This window comes from Cyanistes caeruleus, chromosome 7, assembly GCF_971803275.1.
Source record: "Cyanistes caeruleus chromosome 7, bCyaCae1.hap1.1, whole genome shotgun sequence".
NCBI classification, from domain to species: Eukaryota; Metazoa; Chordata; class Aves; order Passeriformes; family Paridae; genus Cyanistes; species Cyanistes caeruleus.
Genome location: NC_141707.1, coordinates 21,049,455 through 21,065,072, shown reverse-complemented (window position 1 = coordinate 21,065,072; position 15,618 = coordinate 21,049,455). Strand labels below are relative to the sequence as shown.

The window sequence follows — 15,618 nt, the reverse complement described above, 5'->3', positions numbered from 1 at the left end:
TTGAGTATAATTTTTTTTTTTTTTTGGTCTGGTAGTTAATTGGCAAACATCCATTAGCAATTGAAAGATTTGCTAGCATTTTCAACAGATGGGCCAAGAATTGATTCAACTGTACAGGTACATTGCTTGTACAATTGAGAAATGCAGTATAAATACAAGAGAATATTATAATTGAAAGTTCTGTTTACACAACAGAAAACATAGCAGGCTAATTTTCTTTCTGATGAGGGTAGCCTGTGTCAGACAGAAGTTTATATTCTGAGATTGCATTTCTGATTCTTGTTACGTTCCTGTCACCTCTGAGATTTCTAAAGATCTCATCATCACAGCAGTGTTTAGAGCTAGGTGAACAGAGATCTTAGTTTTTTTATAAAGATGAAGGTGATTCTTGTGTTCTCATCATTGCATTCAGAAATGTCTAATTCAACTGATGATCATAGAGAACAGAGGTCCCACTTGTTTCCACATTAAAGCTTCCCATGTTGTTTACCAGCATATTGATTTTTTTGTTGTTGACACTTAAATTAATTTTCTTTTTAAGCAGGTGGCTGAAGAATCACAAGGCAGTGCTATTAGGAAATATGACACAAAGACTCTCAAAACATCCTGAAATATTTAATGTGTCCTTTTTTTTTTTTTTTTAATCAAAGGATGCTGTGACAATATGCACTCTTGGAATAGGAACTGCTTTTGGAGAGTCCATTCTGGATAACACTCCTCGCCATGCTACCATTGTTACCAGGGAACATAGTGAGCTCCTTCGAATTGAGCAGAAGGACTTCAAAGCACTTTGGGAGGTAAGTTCAGATTTATTTGCAGTTAATGCAGAAAAAAGTGACTTGACCTTGAAAGTATTTGTAATACAGTATGAAGACATTTATACCATAAGTATAATCTTTTTAAATTAGGTTGGGAAAAAAAGGGAGGTTTTTACTTCTCTTTAGTGCTTCATCTTATGTATGATTACATACTCCTGTATTTTTTTCTTGTGGGGTGCTTGTAATGAAATAACTTCTGTGAAATTTCTGGTAGAATTTATTTGTACACTGCAGGTGTTGCTCTCTTAGCCTTAAACTTGATTTTATTGCCAGCTTTTATGAGGAGAGTCTATTCTTATTGTACTCTGAAATTTTAAATTATTCTCCTTTACTCCTGTCTCATCACCAGCTGTGTTTTAGAATTTGCAGATGGATCAAGATCACTTAAAAATGAACTTACTGATTACATGTGAATTCCCTTAAAACTCCTTTGTGGAGAGCATATTGCTGAGGTTCTTCATTCTGTAGTCTGTGTACTTTGATATCCATGCAGAGAAGACTTCATTAATGTGTTGCTGCAGAAAGTTACTGAACTTGAATCTGTTTGCATTTTTGCAAGCATTACACTGGATTTGAAAAGTGATGTTGGAGCTGGAAGGCATCCTGTTGGCCTGGCCAACACTATTGCCAATTTGTACTGCCAGCTTGTTTGAAATGGTAACTGTACAAGTGTAGGTGTTGTGCAGAGCTGCCAGATGGTGTGACAGTGCCCTAAATTGTAGGTCTAGGGACCTTAACTGTATTTAAGAAATAGGTGCTGGTTCTAACATTGTAGTTCAGCTTCTAACTGCAGACAGATGGATTTTTATTTTTTTTCTTTCTCTTTTCCTGAGAAAGAGCAGTATTATACACCAAATAAGTGTTCTAAGGCAGTTCTAAAGTCAGTATCAAAAAAAAAGTCAAGTTCACAGCTGTCTACACTGATGGAGGAAATGGCACTTTCATCACCTGCCTACAGATGTTACCTTGAGCATAGTTAATGGTGCAGTGTGACCAAGGTACTGATGACTGCTGTGTGAGTGAAACATGCTTGCCCTGACAATATCAGATATCATTCTTTGAATTGCATAGTCAGGATTTGTATTGTTTTTTGGCAAGTTCTACAGCTAAATTAAAATACTACTGAAGTTTTGCAGGAAATTTGATAATGCAATATTTTTTTTGCAGTTCAAATGAATTATTTTTTGCTACAGCAGCTGCATTGTAGTTTTAGGCCTTGGCATGAAAAGATTAAATGTGCCAGTGGTCTCATCTGTTTTAACGTATGCAGGACTTGCCAGTAGTCAGAAATTTGATAATGTAGATAGTGTTTTACAAGATAATGATGGGGGAATAAATAAAATGTTTTTTAAAACATTTTTCTGTGGTTTTTAAACCTTTTTTAAAATTTATCTTTTAATTGGTATAAGCACAGTCATTTCTCCAATGCATATGAATTTCATGGTAAGCATTCAGAGATTATTGTTCTTTATCAGGATTATTGGAGGTGGGGAGATTCCCTTTTAACAATTTTTTAATGTTATATTTAAAGTTGTTTTAAAGCAAAAATTTCAACATAATTTGCTCTTTAATCACTAACACAGTTTTTTTTCGAGCACTTTTGATGATTTTGCTGAGTTTTTTGATGATAGATGCTTTTGGGGAAGCTGATATGTGTTAGAAGTACTGGAGTGATCATAGGCAGCTTTACACACACCTTGTGTGTTGCAGCTTTTATGAAATTGGACAGTAGAACATTTCACAAATACTGCAGGTGTCAGTCATAGACCACAGTTTAGACTGTGGTGCTTCTTTGCCTTTTGTGCCATTTTACAGTGAACTTCTAATATATTTTGATGTGCTTTCTTTCAAGGAGGCTATCCCTGTGCTCTCAGTGATATGAAAATTATTCAATGAAATACAGCTTTGCTGCTTGGTCTCAGATACAATAAAAATGTCCATTTTTTCAAGGTTGTATTTATTTCCTTGCAACCTGCTAATCCTGAAGTCTGCATAAACTGCAGCTAACATGTGATAAACAGAGAATGTTTAAAATAGATGGAAAATTATGTAAGAAATTTTTCTCAAAATATATTAGTAGTAGCACCAGCAGTATATTGTTGTTAATATTATTGTTACCTGAAGAAAAGTAAATACATTTCTAAAGGGAGACTTTTTTTATGTTTTGGATGCTGCATTGTTCTTTCTGTCTTATCCTAAGGTTCATGTATCTTCACTGTGACAAGGTCTGTATGAGGAAACTGTTAATTCTTACGTGTCATTCAGATTTTAATTGTGTTTAATGAAAACCCACACAAAGTCAACAGTGGATCACAGTTATTTAATATATATGGTATCATTGAAAAATGGGGAAAGGCAACAATGTCAGTTATTTACATTCCAAATATTATAAAAGCTAAAATCTACTGTGGGCAAATTTCACCTCTCCACATAAAAGAATTTAATTCATAAAAAGAAGTAGTTTATCCAGAAAAAAAAAAAAGTTTAATAATTCCAAAATAATGTAATACTGTAGTATAAGAACAACTGAAATTAATTGTAGGGTTAGTATCCTTAAAATGGTTAACTGATGTTATGTATGTAGAATTTTTATGATTAATAATAGAATTGCAAAAATACAATATATGTTATTTTTTCATTTGTTTGTTTTTCCCCAAAAAATTCATTTTTGGGGAAATTTATTTCCTTGTTTTGAGGGAAAGAAAAAATCAAAACTCTGTTAACCAAATAAGGATTTTTGGCCTACAGAAGTAAGAAAATGCAATACTGCAATTTAAAATATTTTTTCTTATTTTTAGATTGTGAATGTAATCTTGGAAAACGAACCAACAGAAATTGATTCAGTATTGACTTTAATTTACTGTGCAACTAATCTGAAATGCTAGGACTAAAAGCTGTGAAGTATCCTTCTTAACACTAACAATTGGTTAATCCTGAAGTCTACGGATGCGGTTCACTTTTGCAACAAATATTTTGTACCTCAAATCTATGTGGCTCTTTGAAAGACAAGTACATATGCATTATGCTGCTTATGAAACTTTTAGTATATATCCTAAAACTAGATTTTGAGAGAAAGATGATCTATTTTAATTGTTTCTAAGTTTAGAAAGAATTTTCAGGATCTCTGAAATGTCATACTGCGAATTTGCAGGCTTTTCTGAGTTTTGTTTAAATTGAGAAGTAACTTGTCCTGTATTAGCTGTATTGCTCTAAGAAGCAGTCGTATTGGTAGGATGATTCCCAGATTAGATGTGTTTTATTGGTGTGTTTAATGCACAGTATATAGCAAAGGTATTAATTTCTATGAGTACAACTGTAGTTGTGTCTATACCTGAAAGAAAGAGATAGCTACTACTAAACTGACTTTTTTTTTGGGCAGTATTAATCTGCTAGTTTTATAACTTTAAATGCTCTTTGAGGAAAAGATAGGACATTTATCAAAAATGCAGTAAGATCCTTCTGTATTACATGCAGCCCCATATTTAGTAAGCCCTTTAAGAACAGAAAGATTTTCTGTGATCTTCATATCTATCAGTCAGGGGATGCTGGTCAAAACAAATGACACTGTCCTGATAACAACAATTACCAGTTAAAATGGGCCAGTTTTTTCTCTAATGACTGTGTCTGTTGAAGTAGCATCCTGTTGGGGAACATCTGTTGATCTTCTCTGTTACTCATCCTTGGAGACTAGTCTATCAATGCTGTTACAGTGGATTAAAAATGATGAAATCTCACACTAAATTCTCACACAGCTGAACACTGTTCCCTGAAGAAGAACTAGTAGGTTATGGGGATCACTGGTGACGTTCCTTTGTGCACCGATTATCCCTGGCTTTGGTGTATGAAGAGCACTAATAAACATGAAAAAAAGTAACTCATTACTGTTACAACACTGTAGACTTCCAAGATAATCTAGGACTCTGTAGGAAAAAAATAGTGTTTGTGTTGATGAGGCTTGCTTTCCTTCCTTAGCATGTATAAGTGATTGCAGTGTTAGCCACCTTGCCAGGACAACTACTTCAAAGCACAAAGGAAAATACATCCAAAAATAAACATGAAAGCCAAAGGCTACACATGAGGAACTCTGGTAACGCACATCCTGTTGGGTCACTACCTTGCTCCACCCCTAATAACTGGATTCTTTTAAAAGGAGTAGGAGGGAGATGAATGTATTTGAGTGGTGTGATCATTACAGAAGTTCTCCATAGTTCATCCTCAAGCTTTGTCCTTTCATGCAGTTGCAAACTTGATTCAAGCCCAGACAGGAAGGGAGTGAATCTGCTGAGAGGTGACTTATTTTTAGAGGTCTTTCCTACCACAGTGTATTACTCAGCCTTCCTTGGATAACATACAAATAACCAATTTCCTTTTTTGTGCTATAAGGCTGTGTTAGAAGTTACTGAACATGCCTTGAGAAACACTTGAGTAAATGAAGAGCAGCTATTACTTCGTTATGCTGTGACTTTGGAGAGGGAGACTTGGCCCCTGTAAGGTCAGAATGAATTTTTTTTTTTAATCCCTATTCAGCAGTACTTACACATCTTGTAAACTGATAAACTGCAGTGTAACTTGCTTCCTGCTTTTGCCCATCTGCTGTTAATTCAGTAGCCCTCAGCAGACTGAAGTGCTCTGTAATGATAGCTTTGGAAGAAGCAGTTTTCTTACTCCCTCTGTTTTCTGAGCACTGTGAGCGCTAGGTTTTAATGAGCTAATTTAAAACCAGATCTGTCAGAATAGAAGTTTTACACACTGTTTCATTGAATTGCTATGTAGGAGGTACATGTATGAAAGGGGGTGCTGTAGCACTGGTCTATGGGGTTTCTGAATAAGGCTTAAGTTCATCAGAGTTGAGACCACTGGAATTGTCTGGGATATCAGTTTGTCACTTTAAGGTATATCTAATCACACCTCTTATATCAAGGTATAATATCATTTTATGCTTCATTTTATGTCCTGGGATTATGGCAGTAGGCCGAAGGCACTGTAAAAATACAGTAATGAAAATAAATATGGAAGGACTTTAATTTGTTTTTATCCATTTGGTCATATTGTAAGTGCATCGTTTATCAAAGGATGTTGCTGCATCTCGTGTGGTGTTTTGCAGTGTAATGCAGTAGGCAGCATTTCAGAGATGCAACCTTTTCCTTGCCTTAGGCTGTTGGAAAATACACATTGCATTGTTACATGAGAATGTTCTTGCTTCTCTAGTAGGCTCCTGAACACTTTAACATGTTTAAGGAGTATTAGGAATCTCACGTAAATGTCAGTACTTTCTAATATACTTTTTTACCAATGAGTATTCCATACCAGAAATTATTTCCAGTTCATTTGAGTGAGAGATTAAACTTGATCTGAGAAATGAAATATTGGAAGGGGGGAATCAAAGAAAAAATCAGATTAATGTCCAGCCCCTAAACTATCACCTTGATTTATGGTGTACCACTCTGCCCGTTTATTGCCCAGTAATCAATTGCAGAAGTCTCTGCCCTGATTTACTGATTTCCCATAGGCAAACATAGTAGAGGTATAAAACTATAGTTAATAAAATACAGAATATTTAGCTTTGCAGGATGGGTGATCATGTGATTTAAAATAGTCAAGTGCTTGGAGGCCCACAGAAGTATAAAAAGGTGGTCATGGAACACTCGGCTGTCTTTACCCGCTTCATGTCACTCTCTCCATTGACTGCTCAAATGATTCCTTGATGATTTCTCTCTCTAATGGGATTTTATTTGAGAAATGTGAAAGTGATCAAATTGTGGTAGCCTGCATTTTCAATGTACCTGGAATACTGTGTTCACCAACCTCCCAAATAGCCATCTTGTCAGAATAAGGAAGAATCATTCCATGTTATCAGATGCAGAATACAACACAGAAGAGAGATGTGGAAGTGATGCTTGGAGAGGCTACCTAGAACAGGGGCTAGGTTAAAGGATAAAGGTAGGTATTTATTGAAAAGACTTCAAAGGGCAGTGCAGGAGTCTCATAGAGACCACACCCAAGACGGACGACCGTCACAGGCTTTTCAGACAGATATAAGTTTGGTCTGCTTGCATATCAGAGGTTAATTGTCCCATTAATGCTTCAGATAATGGAGTCACATTGCCCCAGTTTGCCCCCTACTTCACTGTTGTTCACATTTTTTGGTGCCTGAGAAAACGAGGTGTCTTTGAGTTTCAGGCCTAGAGAGAAATTGTTTTGAGTAAAATGGGAGAACAGTAGCTGACAGTCTGTGGAGTTTTGGAGTTATACACTAAAGAAGTACTGATCTGAAAAATATGAAAGCTAAAACTTAAGGCATCACAAGGACCCAATTGTGTGGAATCTGTTGCTTTATGTTGTCTGCAAATCTCAGCTGGTAACAAATACAAATTTTTATGCAAATGCACAGAGCTAGTGTGAGAGACACTGAAAAATGAAGTGATGATAGGTTTTTTTTTTCCTGTAGGACCAAATGGAAGGAGGAGGAATATAAAAAATCCCTTTGCCCAGTTTTAGAATATGACAGTAAACATAGAACTGGTTAGATGTGAGCAAAGCTGTGAGAATAGCTAACATCCCACCTTCATACGTTATGTTGATACTAGGAAAGCATGCAAGTGAGCAGCAGGGAAAGATTCCAGAATTGTTATTATACCAAGAAAAAGTTCCAGATAATGCTCCCAGTTTTGCTGGTATGAATTGAACATATTTCAAGTGAATACAACACAACTGATTTAATAAACTAGAAGCTACGTGGGAGCAGATTCTGGCCTTTGGTACTGCTGTTACATTGGTTTTGATCATCTTCATAATATGCTTTTAGTTTTTCTTCCTCTTGTTTTTCTTTGTCATTCATTTCTAGTTTTAATGAGTGCTGCTCTGTCTGGTAGAGCAGATTTAAATGAGAGTGAAGCAGCATTTACCCTTTGGTTGCCAAACATACGTCAGAACCAGCCATGTTTGTAAGCATAGCACCACAGTGACTGCTGCTTTCATTTGGTTTATTAATCCCTTCATATTTTAAGAATAGATACAGATTTTGTGAACCCTGTTCATGACATTTTGTCTCCTAAGGTAACCTTCTTGGCCATTGGTAGTGGAAAAGCTTATCTAGGAACAAGATTTTTTCCCTTCAGTAATGCTGCATTTCTCTTGGTGTGATATGTACTGATGAAAGCGTACAAATGTTTTGGTAGAGTGTTGCTGTGATAAATCCTTTGCTAAATAATAGTATTGTGACTGAAAAAATCATAATCAGTAATTGCTCTGTTTCAGATTATTTACTGTGCCATTATTATGATTTTCAGTATTATCAATGAGGCAGAATTCTTGGAAAAGATTCAGTTAGTTTTAGCTCTGAGTGTCCCTTTCTTTGTTGTTATCCTTGGTTTAAGATGACAGTCACTGGTGCTTCAAACACCTCCTAAGCAGCTGAAAATATATTGAGAAATATATATATTGAGAAATAATAAGCTGATTGGAAAGGCCTTGATCCTTCCTCACCTCTCTCTGCAGCAAACTTTCCTGGTGCATATTCTTGTGTGTCATGCCTACAATTGATTTGCATCTCAGGCTCCTGATTTATTCTCAATCTATTTCAAAAGCAACATTTTGTGACTCTGTCACTGATCACTGTGCAGAGGTGAAACAGGACTGTGTAGATGTGACTTTTCTTAAACCATCCTATCATGTCATTTCTCATAGGTGCAATTCTGTATCACTGTAATAATGACCATCTGCTTGAACCCCCTGTTGAATCCTGTTATACCAGACGCTGTGCAAAAATGTATTGTCATTCCTATTTGCAGTCCATATAAATGTTTATATGTTCATTAGCACTTCAAAAGGTCTCAAATAATATTGCAGAAAGCTTGACTTATTTATCTTGGATAAAAAAGAATTGAAACATCTAGAAAGCAGGTCAGTCTTCCTGTTAAGTAATGACTTTATTGGTTTTCTCATATTTTATCATGGTTAGAGGTAAAGTTGAAAAATACGAATTCATCCAATTTCCAAGAAAATAAAGTATTTTGATTGATTCTTAAAATATTTAAATTACAGAAGAACATCTGACAAACTGAAATGTATACACTTAAAGTCTGCAGATGTTTTTCAGGCTGCAGTTTTTCTTGGAAGCTTTACTGCCAAACTTGCACTTTCTATAACCAGCTTTTTTATTAGCAAAGAAAATACTTTTCATCCTCAGCAGATTGTATTATTAAATGTGGTATCTCTAAGCATGATATGCTAAACGGCAAAAAACATATATTGCAAAACACAACTGGGAGTCTATGAATATTACTTCAGGAAACAAACTTCTGGTCTTTCATTAGTTCATTTTTATTAAGTAAAAATGTCTTTCAGAAGAATCATAACATTTGAAGCTTATAAAATAGATTCTGGCTTTTTTCCCAGATACACTTTTTACTATCAAATACGTCTCTCATTCTCCTCTGTCACAGAGGGGAAAAAAAGCCTAAGAGAATTATGTTTTTTCAGATATGCATGCATATATAATCTGCTGTGTATCTGATATATATTGTGTGTGTATATGCTACAAGGCAAATTTAAATTTGCCTTGTCAAACTTCAGTGTCAGATTGCCTGGAGTTTTGGCTCTAGCTGTTTGTGGTTGGCAGTGTCCTTTCCTGCCTTGAAATGGATACCAATGTGATTGGCTTCATAGGGCTTTGCTTTTACTTCTCAGGATTTAACAGAGACCATCTTTAGCTGTGGGGTTGTATTTGAATGGGTTATTTCAGAGACGGACCCTTCCTCATCTTCTGGTTGGTGTTATCATCTCAGGCCTTTGTCACTTTTCAGACGAGTTGTACTTTTTCTTCTTATGCAAGAGGTTTATCTATTTTGTTTATCTAACCTGTTTGTCTCCAGGTTAGTAACAAAAATAGTAAGCCCTTAGAAGCTGGAGTTTTCTGTTGCTTTACACCAATTGATACAAATTCCTCCAAAAGCATTGCTGTAGGGAGTGTGCTTGCACTCTGCATTTTAATGGGTGCTTTCTGCTTGTACTGTGTAATAGGTGAGGCAGATTATCTGATACCATTTCTTGGATCAATGGATATGTTTTAATATTGACATTTTTAAAATCCATTACCTTAAACCTGCCAGCATTAAAAAAAATTAGAGATTATTAACAATGAGTTTTGTGGAAGTGGATGATCTTAAACAGATTAACACAAGCTGAAAGCAAGGCTGTTGTAGCGTAGTATGTATTATTCCTTTTTATTCCCACAGTCTGGTGTAGTTATAAAATATTTTATAAAAATATTTTTAAAATGTTCACTTTCATGTAGCCATACAGGTCCTATTTAGTGGAATGTAAATTCTTCTATTCTTAGTAAGTACTTCCTTGAATGGGCATTCAGCAACTTAAGCTCAGACATTATGAATTGTTTAGGCATATGGATTAATAAATGGGTTCAAAAGAAAAGTGCCCTTTGCTTGCATTAGATAGTACAGTTCTCATAGATATCTTTTCCTGGTCATAATCAGAGTTCAGTGACTATTAGACAGCTTAGCCTGGTTCCTCCCCACTTTTCATCCATGGTGAAACACTACCATATTGGAATCAATGAGCATTATGAGATTTCAGCCCAGGTAATTACTAATTGCCTTTTTCTTCTTGTATAATATCCAGCACAGGCTGATGGCAGTAGAGTTCAATTCTCTTTAGCCTTAACAGTTCTGTAACAGTTTCTACCCTCTGACACAGCTGATACAACGTGAGAGCAAGAGGCTGGAATCACTCAAATGATTTTGTGGCTAAGTAGTTCAGGGGTGCTTAACACAATGGTCAGCCCAGTATTTGTACTGAGGGAAATGATATCAAAGCCTTACAAACTCTAGGCATCCCTGAGGTACACTTGAAAAGGAAGATACAGAAAACTGAGACCTAAATATGGAATATCTCTCCTGTGGCAGAGAATAAGAATTACAGGGCTCGGCCTGTCATCTGTGCTGATTATGGCCAGATCCAGATATCAAGAAAAGAAAGAGATTTAAAAACCCCAAATAGCCCATGTGCTTGCTTTTGAATCAATCCTCATTTCAATCTGAGCAGTAAAACTCCAGCAGTTACAGTTCTTAGGGTTAGTGGGTATTGCTCAAATTCCATTAGTTGAGTGAGCAACAAAATTCCTAGAAATATGTTCACCAGGAATGTGAAAGTGCATGCTGACCTTCCGAAATGTTGACATCTAAAAGGGATTTATGGAAGCAAGTGTGCTTATGGATAAATATTTTTCTTTTGGTCCATAGTTGTTTATGCCACAAATACTGAAGAACATCACACATAAGATGTGGTGCCTTTTAAGGCACATTACATGCATTTTTGAACTATGTCATGAATTGGATGTTCATAAAATTCGAGTTTTCATCTTGTATTTCTATTACAGGCTGTTGCTGATATCAGTGGTTTAGCAGAGTATGTGGATTCATACCTCAGTCTGGTGTAGTGCTTAAGGCTTGGTTTCTTTATCGTTTATCCCATGCCTGATTAGATACGACCATTAGTGTGTATTTCCTCTGAACTCTGCTTAAAATACTTGGTTGGTTAAATCCCAAGTGAAGAAGTCAAAAGAAAGCTGAAACTCACAGTTTACACACTGAATATCTTCTGAATGAACTTTATTTCTGTTAATTTCAAATTACATTGATAAAATAATATTTTCTTTCTAGATGATGTACATAGCTTTAAGTCAGGCTTATATAAGAGTTTTTTTATGCTGATAAATAATAAGCATTTAAAGTGAAACCTTGCTATCCTGCATCTACTACTTACTGATATAGTTCAACTTGCTGACATTTTAACTTCTGATCATTTCCCAAGTAATTTCTATTTAATTTTGCATACCACCACTCTCTTGACCTTTGAAAATTATCTTTTTTGACTACCAGTACAAACCATTTTCTTGAAGTATCAACTAAAATAGACAAACAAACTCTATTCTGTTAATTCCCACAGAACCCTATCCACATATTCCTGAGTGCAGGTTAGTGGAATCAGGTACAGTTTTGTTTTAGCATAAGAAAAATATGCATTATAATATGATTTTTGTGTGACCTAATCTTTCAGAAATGGAGTCCTTCAAAGAAGTCATGCTGTTCTGAAAGGACTTGTTATAAAGGAACTTGTTTGAGTAACTTAGTCTTTTATGCTTAATTCTCTCTGGGGATAATGCTGGAGACTCTCAGTACAATTAAGGAAAGATTAAAAGCTCAGTACAGACTTATTTTCTCTTTTCTTCCTTTCTGCCAATACCCTTCAAGCCTGTATCCTCTCTGGAAGCATGAAACATTTTTCAAATGCCTTTTTTCTTTCTGCCGTCATTTCTCAGTTTTCTGGTATCTGTCTCTTTCACAGATTTATTAATATGGTTTCTCTTTCTACATTTGTCACTTCTGTTCCTGCTAGCATTTAATGGAAGCTTTGTTGATCTCAGCTTAAGGATTTATTGGATGTTTTTCCTTAGGCTTATCTGTGACTTTTAGATCTTACTAGATAACCAGCAATAATGAAGAAGTAAGGAAATAATTCTTGCACTGTTGAAGGTGGTGAGAACTATGCCATCACTTAGTATTTCTTTCCACATTTTCTCTTCAGAGCTAAAGGAGTGAAATGTAGTAAAAGTGTAGACAATTAAGCAGATATGTCTGAATACACTGTTGCAGCAGCAGAGTTGATTACTGTACCCATTTTACATAATGCGTTATCAAGGAAGAGCTGCACTTCAGTCTGAGCATGTAATAGCTGGAGCATGTACTTGTGCTGTTGCTGTGCTATGGTTGAAGATTACATGCTTTGAGATTATAATAGAAATTCACATCAAAACTTTGATTTTTGTTTCTGTGTGATGTATTTACATACATCTGCTGCATGGAGTTGCCTTATAGAGGGTGTTACCTGCATCTGACCTCATATACAAAAGGTACTTGGTAAAATTCTAAGAGACAGACTTTTCCTATTTTAACAAGAGAATGTGAATTTTTCTGCCTTTTAAACTTTGAGTAATTACTTTGTATTTGACTTCAGGACTGATACAAGCTACTGATCAGCCCATAAGTAATGATACTTGAGTGGATTCTTGTCAACTTTGCACACTAAGGTTATGACAAGGTGTGAGGCAAAGGAAGTACTGCAGATGCTTCAAGCCCCCACAATGGTAGGAATACATATTTTCCCACCATAAGAATTCTCTAAGACACTGATTTTACATGGGCATCCAAACTGTTAACCTGAGTATCATTTCAAAATGATAGGTGAATTTCCTTTCCAGGTATCCATTAACTGGACAGTCTTTGGATGAGAATTGAGTTCATTTGTATTGAATGAAATGTAACAAGTGCTTGAGATATCCTGAAGCAGATCATGAGTTATATTTTCCCTTCTTATTTAATGAAGTAATTCATACTACTAGTATGAAGTTTCTGCTTTTTAATGTTGGAATGAACAACTTACAAAAAACAATCTGGGAAACTGTTCTGTTGGAAGTAGCTACTGCAGGGAGGTGGAGAGGTACTTTAAATTTGCTTGCTCCACTGGGATAGAACACTGGCAAAGCTCACCTTCTGTGGTTGTATGGACACGTAAATACAATATCAAATATCTAGAAAAAAATAGGTACTTGACTATGATTGACTGTTTATTCGTTCTTGTTCCCAGCTAAAGCCAAATGTTAGCATGGTTTTGGTTTTTTTCTTCACCAATTAACATTTTGTTGATTTTTAAATATACCTTTACTGGTAAAACACTTATTTCAGTCCACCTATGCATATATTCATTATCTGATAATGCTGTTGCTGCATATAAAAATAAAAAATTATTATTTCAACATCCTGAAGAATACAGGAGGAAAAAAGAACTCTTTCTTTGAAAGTTGTTAAGTAATAATGAATGCTGTTTTTGTATTGGATATGTTCTTTATAAATGAACATTTTAGAATGGTTTGTTTATTGTGAGTAGAATTTGCTCAAGGAGATGCCCTTGTGACTGTCCCCAAAATCAATATGCTCAGCATGATGAAAATAAATAGAAACATATATCAAAGTTTTGGTACTATAGAAAGAAAATCTCTTAATGATACTACTTTTATTTTCAAGCTGTGCTGCATTACTGGTCATGAATGTGCTGCCTTCTTTAGCAGGTCCTTAATCTTGTAATTTTTACTGCCACAGCAGTGCTTGTCTATTTACACTAGGCATTACTCACAGACTGCATAAGAAAACTGGGGGCAGGGTATTCTTACTTTGTTAGAGTCTCTTCATGGTGAGAGAACAGCAGCATGGATTAAATATTTGGAAACATAAAACAGGATGGTAGAGTTCTAGTAAGTTGTGGTTATTCTTGTTTTAAGTGAAACCAGTCTAATTACACTAATTTCATTGCAATAATGGACAGTAAAATTTCCAGTACCTCTGGCAAAATATTCCATGTACTTTGTTTTCTGTGTCTTGCTATGACCAGTACCTGCTTTTTCAGACAAGACTGTAGAAAAACCTGCAAACTGTTTACATATTGTAAAAATGGTGTGTAACAGTAGAACATGCTGCATAAATAAAAGCATCTCATGCTTCTTCCCCATTGGTCTTCAAGGGTAGGATCAGTTCTGTCCCTTCTTTTCAAACTAAAATGATGTCTTTATTTAATGAGATCTTTATTTCCATTTCTCTGAATTCTTGCACTCTCTCCATCTCTCCACCTTGTCTTCACTGAAGAGCTATTGGTCTGTATTGTATGCAGTGTGAAGTTTTGTCTTTGCACATTTTAAATATCCCTGCCAAATGGCTTTTGAATGGGTGCTGCTTTTAGAGAAACATTCCACAGTCAAATGCATCACATGCTGCTAACAAATTTATTCTGATTTCCCCTCCAGAATTTGTTTTCAGAGTTCATTCTTTGGTTCTTTTGTGAGCTGCTTTCATGACCCTTGGATGATTTCTCTCTGTCCTCAATATTTATATCCATTCCTGTTTGCACTCTGTGGTCATGTCTATCTTTTGTTATAATTTTTTAAAAAAAGCATCTCATGACTATACTTAAATTACTTGAAATGTCATCATGTTTCTTTGTATGAGCTCTCTGGAGCACAGAATTATATGATGCAGTCTTTCATATGTATCTGGAACATACCTAATCTGATTTTTACTATCCCTGCTAGCATTTGATAATTGTTGAGAAAAGAGCATTTTTCCATTGCATTAAGAAAATCTGTCACTAGTTAAGCTTACACAAATACCTATCCAGAGGTAGAAATGATGACAGTGGAAGGCATACTGTTGTATACTCCACATATGTTCAGGATTATTGCTTCCTAGGCTTTACTCAGTCTCTAGCTCTATGATGATGTCTCCATTGAATTTTCCCAAATGTATCTTTTTCCTCAGCATTGCTTATTCCCTAGAGACTTACATATTACATTTATTTTTTGTCCATTTTTATTCTTCTCCTTCTCCAATGTTTTCATGCTATTAAGTTGTTTGTTCTCTCTTTGATATTATGAATTAAAAAAAAAAAACAACGAAAACCAAAACCCAGCCCTTTAGCACTTCTTTAGATGCCACCTTTTTATGTGTTGCCATGTTTCATTATCTTTTGTTTGCAGTCATTTGGTTAATTGTTAATTTTCATGACAGTGCTTCTACCCAAGGCATTTTCAGTTTTTTAAAATGAGCTATGACTATTAAATATTTTAGTGATATCCAAATATGTGACAGCTACTGCATTTCTTTCTTCCTCTACTTAAGTGATTAAAAGAAAATAAACCAAACTATGATATTGCCATGCAGTAAGATCCTTTGTA

At 35.3% G+C, this 15,618-nt stretch overlaps 1 protein-coding gene across 4 annotated transcripts in view; it reads left to right on the top strand.

Moving 5' to 3' along the window:
* RAPGEF4 (Rap guanine nucleotide exchange factor 4) overlaps nt 1-15,618 on the top strand; it is a 145,165-nt gene that overhangs the window by 20,139 nt on the left and 109,408 nt on the right. For all 4 annotated transcript variants that reach the window (XM_086896708.1, XM_086896709.1, XM_086896712.1 and 1 more), the window contains exon 4: nt 651-797. In XM_086896708.1, coding sequence (XP_086752834.1) covers nt 651-797 — 147 coding nt within the window. The remainder of the gene's footprint in view (nt 1-650; nt 798-15,618) is intronic.